Source organism: Gallinula chloropus, assembly GCF_964237585.1.
Source record: "Gallinula chloropus genome assembly, chromosome: 5".
Taxonomy (NCBI): domain Eukaryota; kingdom Metazoa; phylum Chordata; class Aves; order Gruiformes; family Rallidae; genus Gallinula; species Gallinula chloropus.
In genome coordinates this window covers 64,233,383-64,254,348 of record NC_140090.1, presented here as the reverse complement: position 1 = coordinate 64,254,348, position 20,966 = coordinate 64,233,383, and the positions used below count along the sequence as shown (strand labels likewise).

Here is a 20,966-nt window from a genome sequence, read left to right as displayed (position 1 = left end):
TCTTCCCGTATCTTCACATCTGCAGAGTCTCGATGGGCGGATGAAGTTTTCTTGGACTGTCTCTTGTAAACAAACATGTGTCTTCGACCTCCCCGTTTTAAACAAAAGATAATTTTAGCTAGATGCTTCCAGGGAAACTGAAGGCAGAGAACCAGAGCGTTCTTTTACGTGTATTATATTAAAATAATGCACTTTTACCTGAAGATTTCTGTTAAACACTGTGTTAAGTGACTGTAAAGAGATTTAAATATACTGTAACTTCCTTCACATACCTGTTTAACTTTGGTGAATATACACAAACTGCTCCAATTATTTATGGTTTATCAACCGTAACAAAGTAGTGTACAGTAGCTCAATACACCTGACTGGTAGAGATACTCTGACAAGGAACAACATTTTCTTCTTACCAATTCTAGTTTTCCAGGCTTGTGCTTAAAGAAAGAATATTTATTAACAAGTTCCAAAGTACATGCCATTGTATAATATATTTATCATATATCACTTTTTAGAAAAATGCAAAATTTTTACCTCTCTCTGGACTTAAAATTGTTTGGACTTTCCTGGTTGTTTCTTTTCAGTACAAGATCTTTAATACCCAAACCTGACCAAACTCAAAACAATGCATTGATAAATATAATTAATGTTTCAAAAGTTTCAATTCACACTATGTTTTTCCATACAGTCAGGAAAATTTCTTTTTACTTGTCTGTTAAACCCAGAGAGTATAAAGAACTCTTATGCTATAACTCTTGACATTTTTGTTTACATAGAAACACTGTTGTAAAGATTTGTGTTTGCTGAATTCATCTTTTGATATTTAAGTTAGCTGTGGTTGTCTCTTTTTTTTTCTTCTTCTTTTTTCCCTCCCATGGGAGTTATTCATGTGCTTAGTTAGTTACAACAATCCATACCAACTTACAGGGGCACAACTGAATCAAACCATCCCTTTGAGTTCCCACAAGAAGTGTATCTGTGGTGAGTAAATTGCTCTGCACACGTTTTGTCTCCCCAGAGCAATCCCTTAAGAAAGCATTTCAGTTACCTGGTGTGAGTACATCAAGAAATCCACGATTACAGGGAATACTGTTACTCAACATCAGCTTCAGCACTGGAGCGCAAAATGCTGCTGCTCCTGAGAGAGAAGCTGCATCAAGCAAAGGGTAACACAACAGTGCAACTAAAAGGAGGTTTATTTCTGCTAGTGCAAGGATGAAGGGGAAAGAAGTTACAGGCATCCAAACCCCCACCCCCAAAGAATTAGAAAATGAAATAAAAGAAAGCAAAGTATTTAATTGGCATGTGAACAAGTGGACAGAACCTGCATTCTGTCACCAGAAGCTATTAAGTCTTGCGCTAGACACTGCAGAAGATTCCAATAAAGTACCATTACCAAAGCAAGAAGGTGCCCTCTTGAGGCCATTCCCAGCTTCTGGGGAAGTCACCACAGACACACACAGAAGTCCAGTTTCTCTGGGGCATTTCCTCCCAGAGACCATGCCCTTCCCACTGCTTATCTTCGCAAGTAAGTGGCAAACCCACATTTTTTAAATAAGTAGCAGAAACGCAATTCAGCAATCATGATCCAACTACAAACCTCAACCACACCATAGCTCAGACTCTTTGCTGAAGTACTGCCACTCCTGACTCACAGCCAGCCCCCATAAGCCAGTGTTTTATATCCACAGTTGCTTTGGAATACTTGGGAATTCCTGGGAGATACTTACATCACCCTACTGCACAATGCAACTAATGCAACTTTTTTTCTTTTTAATGTTGGCTTCAGTCTCTCTTGTTTCCACACTGCAGCAGTGTCACAGCACCAAGATTTTTTTTTCTTGTGATGTTTCTATGGCATTTTAGAAACAATACTTACTTTTCTATAGTTTGCCCTTGCCTGCTTGGCTTTTCTTTCTCTTTTGCTATATTTTGCAGCACTGAAAATAAAATTCCTACCATCACCTGTATTGTCATAGTTGTCTGGAAGACACACTTGGTAATGTGTTAGATTCCACGTAGAAAGTTCTTGCACCCATGCTATCGTCCACCAGTGGTTTTCTGTGAAGTAGATTTGAAAAGACAAAGAAACACTTGGGACATCAGCCGTGTCACTAAACACAGCCGTGTAACACAGGCCTAATGCTTGTCTGAAGGCTAGTGGCAGTTTAAAACCAGTAGTTTTATACTGTTTCTACAGTATTTTTCTTGGTGTGGGCATAGCTTATTAATGTATCTTCCTCAGAAATCTAAGGCTAAAGCTGCTTTTGCTGCTGTTTATCACAGTGAAAGAGGAGCAAAATAGTTGGTGTTCTAGTAAAAAATCCCCAACTTTACAGACATGTAGACATCCAGATTTGTGTAAGGCTACTCATTCTGGTATCTATTACAGTATTTTTGTTATACACATGTATCCCCTAATTTCAAGTTTAGGTAAACATCAGAGTAAGCTTTTGTTGGTGAAATGTGGTCCATTTTGAGGTGAAGTTGGAAAGGAATATAGTCAGTATCCTTCCCTTTGTGTTGGTTCCAACTATCCTAATAATGAAAACACTTAAGCATTAAACAGGGGTTTTTTGTTAACTTCTGCAGAAGCCTGGTTAAACAGATTTCCTGTGCAGAGTTGTTACTCTAATAGGAAAGTTTCTCTTGGTTAGCTGTGGATTCGGTGTCTGCAGGAATACCTGCCCACACATTCCTATGACAAGACTGATAAAAATAACTTTGTCCCTTTCTGTGCTTTTGGCTGGGTATGGACATCAATTAGGAAAACACATTTGTTTTTACATTGCAAACTATTTACAGGAAGCAGTTTCCAGGATAAAGCTGGAAAGAAAGGAATGTAAATAATCAACACCTTCCAGAAACATGCACTCTCTGAGTGGTAGCAGGCCTCAAGCTGAACACTTTACAGGTGGAAATCTCATGCTGTCTTGCCTATCGACAAAAATACAGAGGTATTTTATTTTATATTATTTTAAAACCACTCTATTTTCTACCAGTTTCTTGGTTTTATCCTTGCATACCACGTGCTGCTTGCAGTGGTGTGACTGAACGGGACACAAGTTGGGCAGCCATGGATCCTGGCCTCACTGCAGTAGAGCTTGGTTTGCTGGGTCTGGGACATAGCAGGAGGGTACTTTCTAACGCCTGAAGGTTCCTGGTCTATCTTACTGATCCCAAATCAAGCAGTTTGAAGAATAAAAAGTACTTTGTCAGTTTTCATTTTTAAAACCTAGTCACATTTTTGTTACTACAAATATTAGTAGATGAAGTATTTCAATAGTGATCTTTAGAAAGCCATCTGCTTCTAGAAGTCATGTGCTTTCAAGAATTTAAGACTTTAATATGGAAATACCTAAGTATTTCAAGAGCACGTTCTCTTACATTCATAGTTTGTCTTTAAAAAAGGATTTGCTGGTAGCTTTATATTTCAGTGAAAGGTTGAGTCTGCAGCTTCTGATACCAAACTATTCTACTCTAGCTCTGCAAGTGCTTCAGCTAACATTTGGGTTTTAATCACTGTTACTATTCCACTATAAAACTCAGTTTACTTTTAGGGTAGCCCACTAAATGTAACAATGGTGGCTTTTAATGCTTTCCTGTCTGTGATTAAGTAATTTGTAACTTCAATAGTGATAGACATTTGGCAGAGTTAGCAAATGAAACACAAAAATGAATAGCATTAAATAGATTTTGCTCCAGTACACACATAGGATATTTCAGAATGACTCTAGTTGTACAGTTGTCTTCCTCTGCCTCCTAAAGCATGTCAAAGTATTCTGACAATGCAACACCACTGTCTGCCAGTCTATACATTGTTTGGAAACTATGTAAAATGAACAATTGAAAAAGTGACTTTCCCACCTGGACTATTTTCTCTCTGCTGACTTGAAGAATAAACTTGTATTTGTATATGTTGTAAAAAAATAAATGGTTTCAGATGTTGACTCTTTCCTTTTGCCTTCCTGAACAGACAAGGTACTGGCAAAGGTCCCACCTAGAATTTCTTAGAATTTAAATCACAACCATATTTGCAATCACAACCATATTTGCAATCACTTAGCAAAACTACTCAAAAGCTATGGGAATGGCCACCTAAACAGACAGAAACGTGTATTACCATCAGTATTAGATAGGCAGTTTTGTAATGTACAGAGTAAACCATGTATTTCCTAATCCATTAATTGATGTCTACTCCAAAAATGTTTGTGAATCTGTGTTTAACTAGTTGAGATTTGGTGAACCAGTCTAATTAATACTACAAACGTATTAAAATAAAAATGATTCCTTTTGAAAGTATCTAATAACCACAGATCAGGGTAAAGGACTAAATGCCTTAGAGAGAAAGAAGTGTTTTCTTATTACTCTAAGGACATGAGCCACTTGAACAAAAGCTTTGCAAAACTTCTAAGTATCATCATCACATCAGAGACTAAACACTACAAAATGTATTAGCTGCCAGCCAAGGACAGCCCACCACACTCCCCTGCAGAATGGAGTTTACATAAAGCCAATACTTATTTTTAAATTAGTTCATACCTTTCACTTACTGTTCAGGAAACGAACATGCAGCTGGAAAATGGATTCTAAACCAAGCAGGCAAGTACTATTATTTGGGGAACAGAGAGCAAATGCCTTCCAAGATAATAAAAGTTCAATTCTTACCTTGAATTTGTCTGATATTCTTGACAGTGATGGTTTATTGAAGACAGTGTCGTAGACCATTCAATGATGATGGTAGTTCAGAACTGGAATTCAGTAATCTCAACTTGACAAGACCAAGATTTCAAAGGAAAATAAAACCCACCCAAAGCAAAAATTTTCAGATGAGATAAATGGTTAGGAGACATCAGGAGAAAAACAATAAAAATGCAATACACATTTCAAAACTCTAGGTATCTTAAACATCAAAGCAGTCAATTTTATGTTAAAAATTCAAAAATATTTATTAATTTATCAGCACAACACAGTTATTTTTCAGAAACACTTGTGTCTACATGCTGTTCTAAAAATCAGAAAATCTATAAACAAAGTGAGTATAATGCACAGTTGCAAACAATTTAAAACAACCTGGGTTTGGACCTTCATGAATTACTGACGTGACTGTTCATGGTGGTTCTCAAGCCCCAAGAACACAGGCTTGGTGAAGTGGAGAGGCCTTGTAACTGTGAGAAGCTGCTGTTGGGTTTTTTAGCGTTTCTGTATCTAAACACAAGGGCTACTTGAGCTCCTTTAATGATGAGTGGAAAGTTCTTCTTTCTTTTCCATAATTAAGCCGCCAACTAAACACGACTTGATAGATTTACAACAAGGATGATTCCTTCAAGTGTTTAGCAAAATCCAAACATTTGTGAACAACAGTCTCACTGATGTGTTGTTGAAGCTGCTTGTTCAGCTCTTCATCTATAAATGAATCCGTTCTTGAGAATGTATCCTGAAAAATGACAACATTTTATTTGCATTACTCAGCAAGGTATGTATGTGCCATGCACAACTTCTTAAATCAGCAGTCCTCTCTCGCTTTGTCCTATCCCTCCCCTCATGCCCCAGCTATCTGGACCAGACCTACAGTCCACCCACCACATGTACCTGCCCTGCCAATGTCACTTGGCTAACAACAAAGCCACATGTCAGTCCTGGGTTTGGTGAGGATCTGTTGTAAACTAGGCTTTAGAAAAATACCTACAACACAGAGCCACAGCTTCCAGCTCTGAAGGAGCTTACCCACTGCTTCCTGTTCAAGACACCTTGTAAAAACAAATCAAATGTCTGATCAAAAGGCCAGTGAACGTAATCCTGCTGGGACCTGCCCAGGCCCTGCCTCACGAGATCCCTTCTGACTCCACTCCTTCCTGGTGCTCAGATGAGGAAGGGCATGCACATAATTTATACCTCCCTGTTAACCTTTTAATGCTGGCACAGTGGAGCACTTAGTGTGCTCATGTAGCAATGAGAACCTTCTTCCCTGATGTACAGGGGAGAGAAAACAACTCAGAGCTTCTGCCAACAGCAGGGACGTGCTGAGAGACCATGGCAGCATGGTACTCAGAAAAACATGCAAGACAAATAGGGTAAAACTTACCATGCTGCCAGAATTTGGTAAAGTGAGGCAAACAGGCAGTAGGCAAGACCCCAAGGTTTCCCAGTTACATCCATTATAAACACCTAAAGACTTTTTTTCTCTCTACCTTCCTCTTCCTTTGGTTCTGCTACCTTTAAGAGCTTGTGCACTTCCTCATTCAAACACTACACAATCTCTCTCCTATCTGTTGCTCCCAGCCTTATTCTGAAAGAGCTGCTGATGTAACACTCTAGCAGGACAGACACATCACAGGGTCACTGTACAAGGACAGAGTAAGTAGAAGTACACTTGCAGAAGTTGCTTCTTTAATACGGGAAAAAATTGTACTCTCAAGGCTTTAACTGACGTTACTAAGTTACAAATTGGAGGCACTAACAAGGTTAATAGATTACAATGTTTTCATTAGGAAGAAAGAAAATTAATGACCACTTTTCAAAGGACACACCACTGACTGGACACTTAATGGAGGCTGGCATCTGGAACACATCTGGTGCCGAGGATCTAAAAAGTGTTCACCCATTTCTCCCTTGCTCCCTTCAAATTTACACTTTAAAGCTATGAAGTGACACTAAAGGAGATTGGAATCCTTCTACATACTGAATCAAAGGCTCTGGAAATCCAGCTGTCCTGCCAACTACCCACACAGGGGAAAGAGAGCTAGCATTTTATTTCTGCTTTTTGGACAAAAACATCACTATAGAAAAGTGCAAAAGGGACAGGGAATCTGCACTGAACACTGCTAGGTGCAAAAGAGAAGTAAAATAACAGCTACTACGTTTGTCTTCCTACATTAACCGGTGCTAGAGGAGGTGGAACTATTCATACAGCTTTTCTTCCTTCTTTATAACCAGTACTTTCTTATGCCTGTTAAAAAAAAGCCACAACAAAACCTGACACAAAGTACAGCAACCAGAAAGGCAAACTAAGTGTGCTAATGCCTTGGGCACTGCATAGTCAGCCAGCAGATATATCGGTCTATTATGTGGTTAACAAAGGACACAGAGAGGCGGGATGGTACCTTTCTTCTGGGTGTTACTGATGCAACAGGAGGATTAAAGGTCATTCCTCGTATGCTGTATGCCTCAAAGAGTTCTGCTGCAGGCCTACAGCAAAAAAAACACAGTGAAAGAAATAAGGCATTAGATAAATTTCTAAATAATGTATCACCAAACCAAGAGCAGCTCCTCCCCCGCACACACCCCTGTTCCTTGCTGTACTCAGAATGAGCTGCCTGTGAAGAACTGCAGAGAGACTGCATGAGATGGTAAGGAAAATGGCAAATGAAATGTAGCAGGGGAAAAAATGAAACCAAAATTTTGCTTTACATAAAAACAACAGGCTCTGAGCTGACCACTGCCACTTAAGGAAAAAAACCTTGTTGTTATGACAGATACTTGGATGGGATTGTTCCCTTAATGCTGTTTGGAGCTGAAAAGAAACAATTAACAATAGAAAATAATTAATAAAGTGTATAGATTCATAGATCACCCATATCTCAAATACTGCATCTGAGCCTCCAATTTCCTTATCTTGAAATACTGGAATTGGTAAAAGTTCAGGAGATGGCAACAATGATGATGAAACAAAAACTCTGCTCCTCTCCGGGCTGGATCCCTCCAGGCAGAAGGGATGGTGGATGGAGGGACAATATGACAGAGGTCTACCAAGTCACACGAGGCACAGAGAGAGTGTGTTAGAGCAGACTGTTCATTCTACCTCCCAGGGCAAGAACCAGGGACTGTTAAATGATGCATGCTGGCATCAGGTCATCAGGTTCAAAACAAAAGAAGGTAGGTCTTAACATGCAGTCAGGGAACCCTTACCAAACAATCCTGTATTTGCAAAGTGTGTGCTTTAGCTCATGGGACACTGAACAGTTTCAAAAACACCTCCATGAAGAGGTAACTAAATGGAGAATGGTATCAGGTTCAGGAAATCCACCAGTTGGAGGCTAGGATACTGCTCAAAGCATGTCTTATATGCTTGCCCTGATTTTACTCTTCCTGAGTGCTTCCAGCCACTGTTGCAGAAAGGATGCTGAATTAGATCCATGGTCTGAACCTGGATGTCTGCTTTTATGTTTTAACATACTATGGACCACATGCTGCAACTTGGTTTCCAGTTGACTTTGGACAGCCATGGTCCAGTGATCCTGATCCATATTCAGATCAAGGCTGCCGGGGAGGAAATGCAGATACATTTGCAGCCATGGGAAGAGAGAACACTGCGGTTTGAGATTTTTATCCCTGTCACAGCCTGGCAACAAGCCTCAAAAGGGAAAAAAAAGGGAAAAAAAAGATAGAAAATAGGCAGCCAACATTCTGTACTGGCAGAAGTACAAAGCAAATCAGTTTGAAGAACAGAATCTTAATTTTATGGATAATAATTTTTACTGATTCCTTTAATAAGGTATGAGCAGCAGCTACTTTTCAGGGCACTATTTTTAAAACCAGAACTCACTGATAACTCACCTTTGGCTCAAATCAAGTGAAAGAGCTCCTGAGCCTTCAGTTGGAGCTCCAACGATAAGGTGAGCTGCGAATTTCTGCACTGTTGGATGATAATGTCTCTGAAAGAAAGAAGAAAGAAGGCAGTTGCCTGAGGGGTAAGGGATTATGTTTTTAATCTATGGAATACTGCATTTAGTTCCACTTCAGTAAGATGGAAGGCTCTTCTTTCTTTTTAGATAAACTGAGCACCCCATAATCAGTCAGTTTCTGTGGTTAAGTGAATGAGAACACCCAGTCATACATTTATTCACTAGTATGTCATGCTGTGAGAGTAACTGTCAAAGTTAGTCTAACTCCTACTCCCAGATGGCAAGAGAAAGGGAAGAGGAAGCCCTCCTCAAGCCCCAATCTCTAAACGTGGGTAGAATGACAGATCGAGGTGTCAGTTGCTCCCTAGGGAAGGGCTGGACTCCAAGGAAACTCTAAAGATTGAAAAAGCCTCCAAAGGAGTCTTCTTAGGAAATGTGCAGTAAGAGCTCATTGCTTTCCTGTACCACTGTACTGCTCTTTTCCTTTGTATGGAATAGGCTCATGTGGGCAAGATTTGGTTGATAAACTTGAATGAAGACCTCTGCTCTCTATCTGGGTAAAGCCTATCAACATTTAGCAGCTATTTACTGATGATTTTACTTACAAAATAACTCATCACCAACCTGCAGTAAGTGCAGCTCCCACAGAGCTGTGTTCTGAGCATTGCAATGCTCTGGCTCATCTAGCTCTGGGAGATAAACTCCACTGCCTTGAGAGTCATTGTCCAATAGGAGGTCCATCTTTGGAAATGTCTACAACACACACAAAAAGACTGAGCTGCTTATATTACACATCCAATTACAATAATGTTAAATTCAGGGTTGATTCCCTGTTATTCAGTCTCAGCAGGATTTAAGAATACTGTTTTAATCATTTTTGTTTACAAAGTAATTGCTTCACAATACTTTGAATAAAAACAATTTGCCCAAAAAAACCCAAACAACCCAGTAACCTTTAACCAGTAAGTTAAAAATTCCAAAAAGTAAAACTTACCTGCATGAATATCCTGTTTGTTGCCAAGATCCCAACACTGGAGTTTGGAAGTACATGAAGAGCAAGTGTGGAAAGTCGCTTTAGGAAAGCAAGAGCTCGCTGCTGGGAGACCTGCTTCCTCCGCCTGGCAAACATGACATCCAGGCACTGGAGCACAATCCCTATGTCATCATTGGTACCACCTCAAAAGTAGAATTTCATACAAAGAGTAAATACCATTTTGAGGAACATACAGCTAAATAGTCTGCTACCGACTGGACACAGAAACCTGAGAAACAGCATGAAAGCTAAGAGAGTCAAGCACAGCACTAATGGGATACAGACATAAGCATCCAGCCTTTTTTGGTAAAAAACAGTTCAGCTTTGAACAGAAAAAAAATGTAGCACTGTTTCTGTGCTCCCTTCTAAGAAGGTATTTGTTGCATCAAAAATTAGCCTAAACACAAGCAGCAGTTAGTGTTTTAAGCCTAAGTGCATTCATTATACCCATCTATCCATATATCTATCCATATAGATATTCATTAGTCTTTTACCTATCCAGCACTGTAGAATGTTTTTGTCCATCTTTCCTCCTTAGTGAAGACAAATTTATGAAGTTAATTAAATTTATGCTAACTTCAAACTAACTCAGTATCTTTTTTCATAAACCATTCAGCTTCTCAGAAATGTTAGAAAATTCAGATTAGAAAATTAGAATGTCAGAATTATAAATATCAGAAATAACCAAAATACTTTACAAAAAAATTAAATGGAAATGATTTAAGAATTTATATTAGAAAAACTAGAGACTTTCCTCTATTAGGGAAAGAATTTGAGAAAAATAGACAATATTTAAAGTGTCATTGAAAGAAACAAACATAAGGAACCCAAAAGCCTTAAACTAAGGACAAGACAAATGCTTATCCAGGATCACACACTCAGCATTCCCTACTGAGGTGACACAGCTAGAACCTGTTACCATGTATTGCAATAATACTGCTAGTGGGTGTACTGCAGTAGTGCAGTGTGCAACTTGTGAAAAAAGTAGATGAACACAGACAATACTCTTCAGAACCTGGATACTTTAAAACAACTGAAGTTTAATAACACAATAAATAATAAGGCTATGATACCAAGAAACAGAGTAAAAGTGATCTAGGTAAAGACTGAAAAAAAGAATCTGGAGTTACCTGCGTGTAGGCTGAACAGTGTCTTGTACAGATGCGTGTAGAACTTCATCGGGTCGATGTTAAGAACGTCACCTATTAATATAACCCCAAATAAATGCATTTACTCCACTAATTTTTCAGACCATATTAAGCAAAAGTTTGGTTTTAAAGATCTCTTACCTTGACCAGAGAGGATATGAAAAGCACTGAGAACGCAATGAAGACTCTCACGATAGCTTAAACCCTAAGAATATATAAAACTGATTGAGTATCCAAAAGAATGTGATTTTTAAGAAAAATGTAATAAAATCAAGTTCAACTTACCCCAGATGTAATGAGAGAATGAAGGACAATCAACAGGTCATCAAAAAATTCCACATTTATGAGATGAGCAAACCTTCAATCAAAGAGATTCTTAAGTTACAGACATTATCTGCAAACTCAGTTCAATATATTACGAATTACTACAATCCACACCTTAAAAGCAAAGCTAAATACATGCTGAACATCTCTTATCTTCACATAGATGAATGACTCAGCCCCAAATGCTAATCACAGCTTCCCTACAGCACTAGAGGCATGCTCCTATTGTTCAGGGGGTCGTCAGACAGAACAATGGAATGGCACTGCATCACATCAATTCTATCATGGGATAGTTCACATCACACTGAAATGTTTTTAGAAGTAGGTGAAAACTTCAGCACAAAAAATAAAAGAATGTCAATTGGCAAGGATGGTCTTCTCTCACTGCTTATAAATCCCTTTCAAAGTCAAAAATCCTTTTGGTGCTTTATGTCTTTTCTCACAAACACAGACCAAGGTGGAGCTCTTACTTTGCAAGACCTTCTAGCACAGCCGGCAAGAGTGGAGACTTCTGAGCTCTCTTCAGAATTCTGAAGTATGTTACAAACACAATATTCAAGGTCTCTGTGTGCTGAAGAAAAAAAATAAAACTGAGTCATCTTGTGCTGGTTTTGGCTGGGAAAGAGTAAATTTTTTTACAGTAGCTTGTAGGGGCTGTGTTTTGGATTTGTGCTGAAAACAGCATTGTAACAGAGGGATGTTTTCATTCCTGCTGAGCACTGCTTACACAGAGCCAAGGCCTTTGCTGCTTCTCACCCCACCCTACCTGCGAGTAGCTGGGGTGCACAAGGAGTTGGGAGAGGACACAGCCAGGACAGCTGACCCCAACTGAGTCATGCTCAGCATATAAAGCTGGGGGAAGGAGGAAAGGGTGACACATTCAGAGTGATGATGTTTGTCTTCCTAAGTAACTGTTATACATGATGGAGCCCTGCTTTCTTGGAGATGGCTGACCACCTGCCTGCAATGGGCAGTGGATGGGAATGAATCCCTGGTTCTGCTTTGCTTGCATGCATTGCTTTCACTTTACTTATCAAACTGTCTTTATCTCAACCCACGAGTTCTCTCACTTTACCTTTCTGGTTCTCTCCCCACCCCAGGGGGGAGGAGTGAGCAAATGGCTCAGTTGTTGGCTGGGGTTAATCCACAGCACATACATTACAGGAACAGGGCACAAATGTTAATGGGTTCAAATACATTTTTGTGCAGAGAACAGAAGGAAACAGGAATGGCTGAGGTGGCTTTCCTAGGTAAAGGGCTTGGTTTCCTACAAGCCAGACCTCTGGCACAGGCAAATGTCTGTAAGCTGCCAATATTACCCAGAGGTGTGGAATGCTGACAGGTTGCAATGGAGGGGAGACACTTGGTTGCAAAAGGGTTAGGAGCTGCCACTTTGCAAAAATAGAAAAATAATCTCTAAATTACTTACTAGCTTCAGCTTTTTTTCTTTACTTTCTGATGCTTCCGCTTCCAGGAGTTCTCGTTCCAGTTTCTCTTCTGCTTTCCTCCACTGAAAACATACATTTGATTTTAGATCAACAGATTAAATGTTTCCAACCAACCAGGATATAGCCATGTTCCAAAGACAGCCAGAAAGCAAAACTTCCATGCTTGGTGAGTTGCTTAAGTTACCCTTCACGCTGTGATGCTACTGGATAAACAACTTAAGATACATTCCTTCCTAAAGGCTAACCAAAGGTATTATCAACACCAGAAAAAAAGTTAGGAAGGTAATTACATGCTCTGTAACCTTATAAATGTTCAAGTACAATGCAAACACTAATCCCTGATGCTGAGAGTTAACAGTGGAAACAGAAGTGCAATCATTGCTAGAACAATAAGCTACATAGTTACTGAAGTAGAGCATGAGAAAACACACATCATACCTTTCTTTGCATTCTGGAAAGATTTTTTCTTTTCTCTTTGTAAGTCATGAACTTTTTCTTTGGTGCAATGTCTTCAGAATCTTTTTGTAATTCTACTTCCTTAATTCTTAAGTGAAGAAATACTTTTAATACCTATTGAAAAATAAATTCAATGAAAGGTGATCCACAACAGAAGAACAGAGGGCAAGAAATTCTGAATCCCATTCTAGCCAGTGGGCTTTGCTGGTCAAAGATCCTTCTGTTTACATCCCTCCTGTTATTTCATGCCTGTATCTCTCATCTCTGCTCCCAGCATTTTCTGCAGCACTGTCCATTTCTACTCTTTCCTCCATGGGCCTCTCTTGCTTCAAGTTTCCCCACCTGACTTAAACCAGTACTTCTGTCAGGATCTGATCTCCTTCTCCCATACTTGTTCCCCTGCCCCATACCAATCCTAAATCTGTCTCAGCCCAATCCTAAGATGCATGTGTTCGGTCAGAGAGAGGAAATTCTGCTTGTCTGTAGCCAGAGCTGCACTAATTTGAAGCCACTGACAGAAGAAAATTGTGTAGTACAAGAGACAGACTCTTACCTCAGGTCTGACATTGTAATTTCTACCCTTCACAAGACCAGAAATGACCTTAACTACACCGAGTGAAGCATAGCCCAACTTGTCTTGTTTGAAGAGCTTCTTAACTGCCTCAATGCATAGCTGAGAAATCTGAAAAGTGAATTCAAACAAATTCTTCTGTAAAGCCAAGTCCACAGTAACAGCTAACTGACAATACTGATGGTAGTTACTAACTAGAAAGTGGACACAATATGTAAAACAGTGAAAATATATGGCCACGGAACTGGATATTGTGCAGTAAAGCTCTGAAACAGATCAGTTTTCAAGCAAACCAAGAGCCATAATAAGAAAATCACTTACCATTTTTGATGCATCATTCATGAGTGGAACAATGAGAACAATAATGTTATTGTGGAAATTGAAGTGGGGTAGGGCCACAAGCAGCTCACACAGACACTTCACCGCAATCTCTGCCAGACCTTTATAGGCTTTTAAAGAAATTACATTGCTTTTCTTCACCTTCCTTTGCTTCCAATCTGCACAAAACATTATTTTCAGTGATTACTGTTCAGTGTGTAGGAGAGCTGCTAAATATTTACAATTTTAGTTCTTGCAGGCATTCTCCTGCGTAATCCATTCAAGTACTATTTCAAAGACAACAAGTAGCACTCCATCTGAGGAGGTAAACTGTGATGCTGCAAACCATTTTGCATTTACTACAAAAAACAAGAAGTGCTGACTGTACCTTTAATTGTTTGTTCCAGATTTTCCAAGTAAAATTTATACTGGCTTACAAGTCCTTCTTCAAATTCTCTCAATTTCTGAGTTTCTTTTTTAACCTGTAAGCATAATATAAATAAAATTTTATTGGGAGATACTGAAATTAGTCAGTGGCAGGGGGAAAAGTTTTCAAACAAGTATCAGATACATGTTCTTGTGCTCAGAGGGCCTTTTCCAACCAGGCCTACCTCATTTATAGGGGCTGAAGTGAAATTTCTAACTAAATGCTACTTTAAAGCCATGACTCTAAACAGCACTACCTATATTCAAGAAAACTTGTAAAGAATTGGTTAAAAACAAACTCCAGAAAACAAGTTACTCTGCATTTGTTCAGATTATTGTGCCAATTAGGTGACAATGTTGCATCATTTGCCTTATTTCTAGTTCCTTTCAGTGTGACACAAAGCACTGTCTTATTGCAAGGTTTATGAAGAAAGGTTTTTATACTCAGCTTTGGTATACTACTTTACCCTCAACTACTACCAGCATGCCACCTACTTATTAAAGGAAGTAGGTAATTGAATTGAAGGTTCAAAACAAAGATCTCTGCCCCCAAAAATGTCAGAGCTTCAGAATTCCCACAAGCACTTGAGTATTTGTCACCCTTTGTTTAAAACTATAAATTCATGCTAAGCAAATCAGTGTTAGCACCTGGCACAACTCGAGAAAATCTGACCTGCCCACACCACTTTAAAAAGGAATTTGATGTTTCACCTTGGTAGCCTTTTCTGCTTCAGTGAGCGGCCGGATTTTGTAAGAAGGCACAATATCTTTGAATATCTCCATCAAAGAAACCATGACCAGCTTCCGAACAATCACAGCCACATTAGGATCCTGTTCCATCAGCATGGCACGCAGTTCCTTCAACTTTTTAATCTGATTAAGAAAAAAGGCAGAAGTCAGTAGAAGATCACCCACAAACTACTGTACAAGCACAACCTACATTAGATCACAAGCGCCACAAGAAACACGCCTCATTGTTACATACTGGAAAGCCATTATCTCAGCAGTTACTCAGACTCTACTTAGCACTGCATTAAGACCCAAGAAATGCTAGATACCCCAACAAAATTTTTATCATGGGAATGTTCAAACTACTCTGCTATTACAAACTTGCACAGAATTACAAAATATTCCTAAAACCACAAGTGTCCAGAGGGACAACTCCTTAACACCAAATGCAGCCACCTGGATCTTCACCTGATTCAAATCCTTTACACTAACCTATAGCACCTGTTTGCCACTCCCTGAGAAGTGACACCACACTGACCTTTTTTTTGCTGTTCTACTCATGTGTTTTTCTGCTTCTGCTATTGTTTGGTCACTTCAGATGTTTATTTATTGGCCTACTGTGCAACACAGGCACACATACATGCTTGTCAAGTAAATGTTCCACCTACATTGTTGTCTGGCTCAGAGAGAATGGCGGATGCTAAGGCAGCTATGTGCATCTTCCTTTCCTGTAGCTTTTGTCTCCTTTGAGCAGCCATTTCTTCAGGAGTGACAACAGGCAGGGGTTCTTCGTTAAAGTCTAGCACAAAGCGTGGCAGTTAGGAAAGCAGATCACTAGGGAAGACCTTAAACAAACAGCACGTTTCAAACTGCAGTTCTAGGTACTGCATTTCAGATGAGTACCACAACAACCTCGTGTGCAGTTCCAAAGGAAAGCAAGCTTTAAGGATGACCTTGCTAGACCTTTTATTAAGCCAAAGATTAATTTTTGCTCCACTCCCAAATCTTATGATTGCAAAAAGAAATGGACAAAATGTTTTTGAATCTGAAAGTAGTATTCTCTAAGTACAGTGGGAATATATAAACTCAACATACGACTCCCAATTGGGGCAAGAAACTATAGTGCTCTGTGATTTGCAGCAATATAATCACCATTCACTTTTTCTTTTAAAAATACAATTGTTTTATTTGAGTTTTCAGTGTGTTATTTTGCCTCAATTAACTTCAGATTATTTTTAGAGAATAATTACCCAGAGTTACAACTGTTATTCAAATATGACTCTTAACTGGATAGCAAATTGCAAATTAAAACCTGAATTTACTGGTATTCTGCTGCTTTAAGTAAAAATTTTTAAGACAAAATCAAACACTCAAAAGTCTACACAAGTCCTCGTCTTGAACTGCATTTCAAAATTATCTCAGAGTAATCAAACTGAAACCACAGCATATATTCTTTAAGACAGACCAAGGCTTCCCTTCTAACTAGCAAAGATGACACACCTGACATAAGGAACCTCCTGCAAACATCAGTTCCAGGTGAAAATTATAACAATTTTAAGGAAGAGATTCTGAAGCCTGCTGTTCCTCAGGTAAGAAAGCAAGGGACAACACGGTAATGAACATAGTCAAAACCACTCTAAATAAAATACACTTAAATTACAAACTTCCTTAGAGAACAGCCAAGTACTCTTTAGATACAAGTGATTTTGAAAAAAAAAACCCAACCAAAACAAACCAACAAAAAGCAAGCATACTGTTCTATTACCCTCTGCTTCTTCCATTTCTTCTGTATCCTCTTCATCATCCTGTGTATCACTTGTAACTGCAGAAACAGAGTGTCTAGCATCAGGCATGTAATAAACACTGAGGGATTTTAAAATAATAAATCATATACATCTTGGCTGCTGTGCTGATTCTGGAACCTGTGACTTACCTGGCTTTTCCATGCTTTGAGGAATAATGCCACCCTTGTCTTTGATGGGGAGCAGATGGATGAGTTCTTTTTCTGGCTCAGTCTGCATGCGTCTTGGCACCTTCTCATATTTGTCAATCACATCTTCGTGTTTTCGTTTTCTTATGTGAACGGGTTCACTGAAAAATACAAGGCAAACTAAATGAACTAGCCATCTAATTAGACATGAACATGTATGACACACATTAGCTGGATTAAGCATGTGCACTTAGAAAAATAAACAATGGATGATGTTACTAATTGGAATGTTTGAGTGTGTTCACCACTGACAGCATCAGTCACCACTCATTCAAGCAATATTAATGTGGATCTGTACAAGATCTCTGAATTCAGGACCATACAGTGCTTCCCATTTCCTTTTTATAGGCAACTAAGTGTGAAATGAGAAACAACAAAATGAGATTTAGTTAAATGAATTTAGTTGGCAGGTCAGCCTGCTTTGTGAATTTGGAAATGTTGGCATATGAGTGTAAACACCGATGTATGCAAAATTCTTGCTATGATTTTGAATTTTCAAAAGATAATTAATTGGTGTGATTGCTTATAGTACAGGCACACTGTGAAGTATGTTATCCATTTATCTTATTAAAAAAACTAAAAGCTAGGGATATAGAATCACGATACTGAAGCCACATGCTCTGTCTTACAACCACAATACTGCTTTTGTTCTTGTAAAGGCCAGAGTTTCAACTATCAATACCTGAAGGACTCTGAAAGCTCTGAATTTAGACACTGCTTGGCCTCAGAAAGTTCAAATCACTTGTATGAGAAGCAGTTTCACATCCCAGATTCGAGCCAGATTCCCTGTACACACGACACAGTCACCCTACACATGTATTGTAAGGACAGTGCACTGGCCTTGGTCTCACTGAGACCAAACCTTTCCTCTGCACCCAGATCCTACCCAACAAGCACAGGAATTCTATACACCTCCTACTGATCTGCTGAACATGAAGAGAATACTACTGCTGTGAAAACAAGAGAAATTCTGTCATACCAGACGTCTGGAAACCCTACTACTAGCAGATGTGTTTTGAGATGGCACTGCTCTCATTCATGCAGCAGTAGGGGAGTCAGGGACCCTTCAAAGTACAGCAACAGTGAACAAATCAAATGCAGCTTGTAAAGGCCAACATCCTTCAGAAATGTGATTGCAGCCCTAAAATAATAAAAATTTTGGGAAGGAGTACTAGAGATACAAAGATGCAAAATAAAAACTTTGAAGGTCTCAGCACAGCCTCTCTCACCCAGGCCAGAGTACTGTTTCATGTGCCTCTCTCCCCACTGTGCTCCCCCGGCGTGAGCAGGTGCCCTGGCGACAGCTGAAGCCCATTACAAACTTCACCCCAAGCAAACATGAAGAACTCTGTCAGCAATCAAACAGGACTAGGACCCTCTCACTGGACATCCCACAGCCCTGCTCTCCTCTCCCCGCATTGACTTCCCAAATAATCTACAAAAAACCCAAAACCAAAACAACTCTGCATACAGATTGTCCATTTTTTTTCAGTTTGAGGAATGCTACTCATCTCACAGCCAGGGACCTCACGGGGGGCAGTGTGCAGAAACAGCATCCTGAAGGTCAAGCAGAGCAGGTGAATGTACCGATACACATCAATACATTAATACTGAACGTCCTGGCAGATTAAGGAAACACTAAACTGGAACTGCAAAGAAACACCAGACCTCATGATATATGCAGCACATTACAAATTAATTACACATTAAGCACTCAAACATAAATTAGTATGAAAAGCAGACATCACTGCATTACTCACTTAGAAGAAAGATCTCTGGTTAAAAAAGATGCCTTCTGAGCCAAATCTTTCATCAATTTCATGTCATCTTCATCCATCATGTCCAGTGGAAGAGCATCTTCTTCCTCTTCTTCCTCCCATTTTTCAGCTATTTTAGAAGATGTGTACAGATTAAGATCCTGTACATATACTCAAACTTCAAAACCTAACTGTGCCTGCACCTGAGGCCACTTTACACCTTACTTCAACGTGAGCTCATCGACCTTCATAGATGCGGCTTGTGTTATCCCAGAAAACTGCCCATTTATTGTGGCACAGAATGATTAGACCAAGCACATTTCTGCCATCTCCAACTGCCAGATCTTGTTGCCTGAATGGCTAACATTTTATATTTATCATACCACCACCTTTCTTTCCTTTAAACAAAACCAGAAATTATTTGTACATGGAAAACGAAACGTTTTCTCAATACTAAATATCCTACTGCTTCACATTTTAAGATTATGGGACCTCCATAGCTCTTCATTTAGAAAAACAACTCTGAGCAAACACTTACCAACTTTTTTCTTGCATTCCTCCAATGGAAAAGGTTTTCTAGAGATGGCATCTCTGACAGCCTCCCTTAACTTTTTTTGTTCTTTGCGATACTTCTTAGCAGCACTTTGCTGCTTGTACTGTTTATTCTTTAACTTGTTGTCAAGTTTTATTTTACTAGTTCTCAGTAACTTCCGAAAGCTTGGAACTCGTTTTGTGTTTTTTCTCTAGGAAACAAGCAGAAAACTACAAGTAAGTGACACGTTCATTGGCTTTGGGAAATTTATCCTATTGTTTCATATCTCAGCACGTTTATATCTCTATCAATGCTCAACAATGTGTTTCTTCCAAATACTTATCAGTTAGCTCCCAATTTACCCACCTGTGTTAAATTTGAGACACATGAAGAATGTTTTACAAAAAACAGCCCCTGACAATTATCTTTTTAATTAAATGCTGTGTCCATCACTTTTAGACACGTGAACGTTCATGTAAACAGATTGTTAGGCACAGTTATTTGCCCCGTGTACTCCAAAGCACTCTGCCTCCTGCGCTCTTCAGCATGCTGTGTGCTGTTCTTCCCCTGCACACAGCAAGGTTACAAGTTCTGGTTCCATGCCACAACCTCAGGCAAATGTCCTCCTGCAGCACCCCTCCTCTGCTGAGCTTTGGCTCGCTCCTGCCTGGGGCTCTCCCTGACTGGCAGCTTCATGGACTCGAGGAGGCTGCCCACTGCAAGGCTCAGAACATGCATGATGTATGAGTTGTGTCCCTGTTATGGGTGCCAAAGCTCAGGCAGCCACAGTGCTCATAACAGTAGGGGCTGAGGGAAAGCCCAGAGGTACAGGCACCCTGTACCAAATCTGCAGAACGCTGCGGGCTGTGCTCCTGCCAGACAGCACCGCTCCCTACCGGGGGCACGGGAGGGCAGGGGCTTCACATCGGAGTCCTGGTAGGGGGGGATGTGTCCCTTCAGCAAGGGACAAGTGGCTGGACCGGCGTGCCACTCCTCAAACACGGAATTTTTGCCACTTCTCCTTCCCTTTTCAGTTCCGAGTGCTGGGATAGCACTAAAGAGACAGAAGCAACGCTGACGCGTGTCCCTGCACCATACACCGTGAGCTACAACAGCTGCAGCCGGCGAGGGCTAGAGGCGGCTGGGCTCTGCCTCCCCTCCTCTGACGCCGCCACGCAGCGGACACCCCGCTCTCCACCGCAACGCCGCACGCCTCAGTATGACGAAGAGCAGCCCCATGCCTGAGATTCGGCGGAGCCACCTCCGAGAGGCGAGAGGCCACGGCAGGCTGTGCCGGGAAGGCACCGGTGACCAGCGGCCCCACGACGGGCGCAGCGGCCCCGGACAAACCCGCTCGGCCCGAAGGGAGGCGGAGCCAGCCCAGGAAAGCAGCCCCCCCCCCCCCCCCCCCCAATACCTCCGAGAGCCCGCGGCGGAGACCGAGAGGCCGCCCCCCGCGCCAGCCCAGACAGACGCGACCCGCGCGAAGCCCGGCCGCCCCTCCCCGCCCAGCCCCGCCGCCTCCCCCCTCCACGCCACCCTACCGGCTTCATGGTGGCGGCCGGCAGCGCGTGCTGTGCCGGCGACGAGCAGCGGAAACTGCGGGGCGGGGCCCC

General features: G+C 40.6%; 1 protein-coding gene across 1 annotated transcript; it reads right to left on the bottom strand.

The window, feature by feature from the left end:
• Nucleotides 1-4,917: 4,917 nt before the first annotated feature.
• On the bottom strand, nt 4,918-20,904 carry NOC3L (NOC3 like DNA replication regulator). The gene is made up of 21 exons (XM_084265150.1): nt 20,895-20,904; nt 19,357-19,561; nt 18,822-18,948; nt 17,005-17,162; nt 16,837-16,893; nt 15,740-15,870; nt 15,054-15,215; nt 14,305-14,398; nt 13,920-14,095; nt 13,581-13,709; nt 13,010-13,141; nt 12,553-12,633; nt 11,594-11,694; nt 11,085-11,157; nt 10,941-11,004; nt 10,782-10,853; nt 9,613-9,794; nt 9,243-9,371; nt 8,551-8,648; nt 7,098-7,182; nt 4,918-5,431 (listed from the first exon to the last, which is right to left on the bottom strand). The coding sequence occupies exons 1-21, from the start codon at nt 20,901-20,903 to the stop codon at nt 5,300-5,302; spliced, it is 2,397 nt and encodes a 798-aa protein (XP_084121276.1). The 5' UTR covers nt 20,904; the 3' UTR covers nt 4,918-5,299.
• Nucleotides 20,905-20,966: the final 62 nt, after the last annotated feature.

Excerpts from the sequence above, each read along its gene's own strand:
- NOC3L (XM_084265150.1), bottom strand. Across the intron at positions 11,695-12,552 it reads AAGAAAAAAAGCTGAAGCTA|CACACAGAGACCTTGAATAT; the intron begins GTAAGTAATTTA and ends TTTTTTCTTCAG. Across the intron at positions 8,649-9,242 it reads GGGAGCTGCACTTACTGCAG|AGACATTATCATCCAACAGT; the intron begins GTTGGTGATGAG and ends TCTTTCTTTCAG.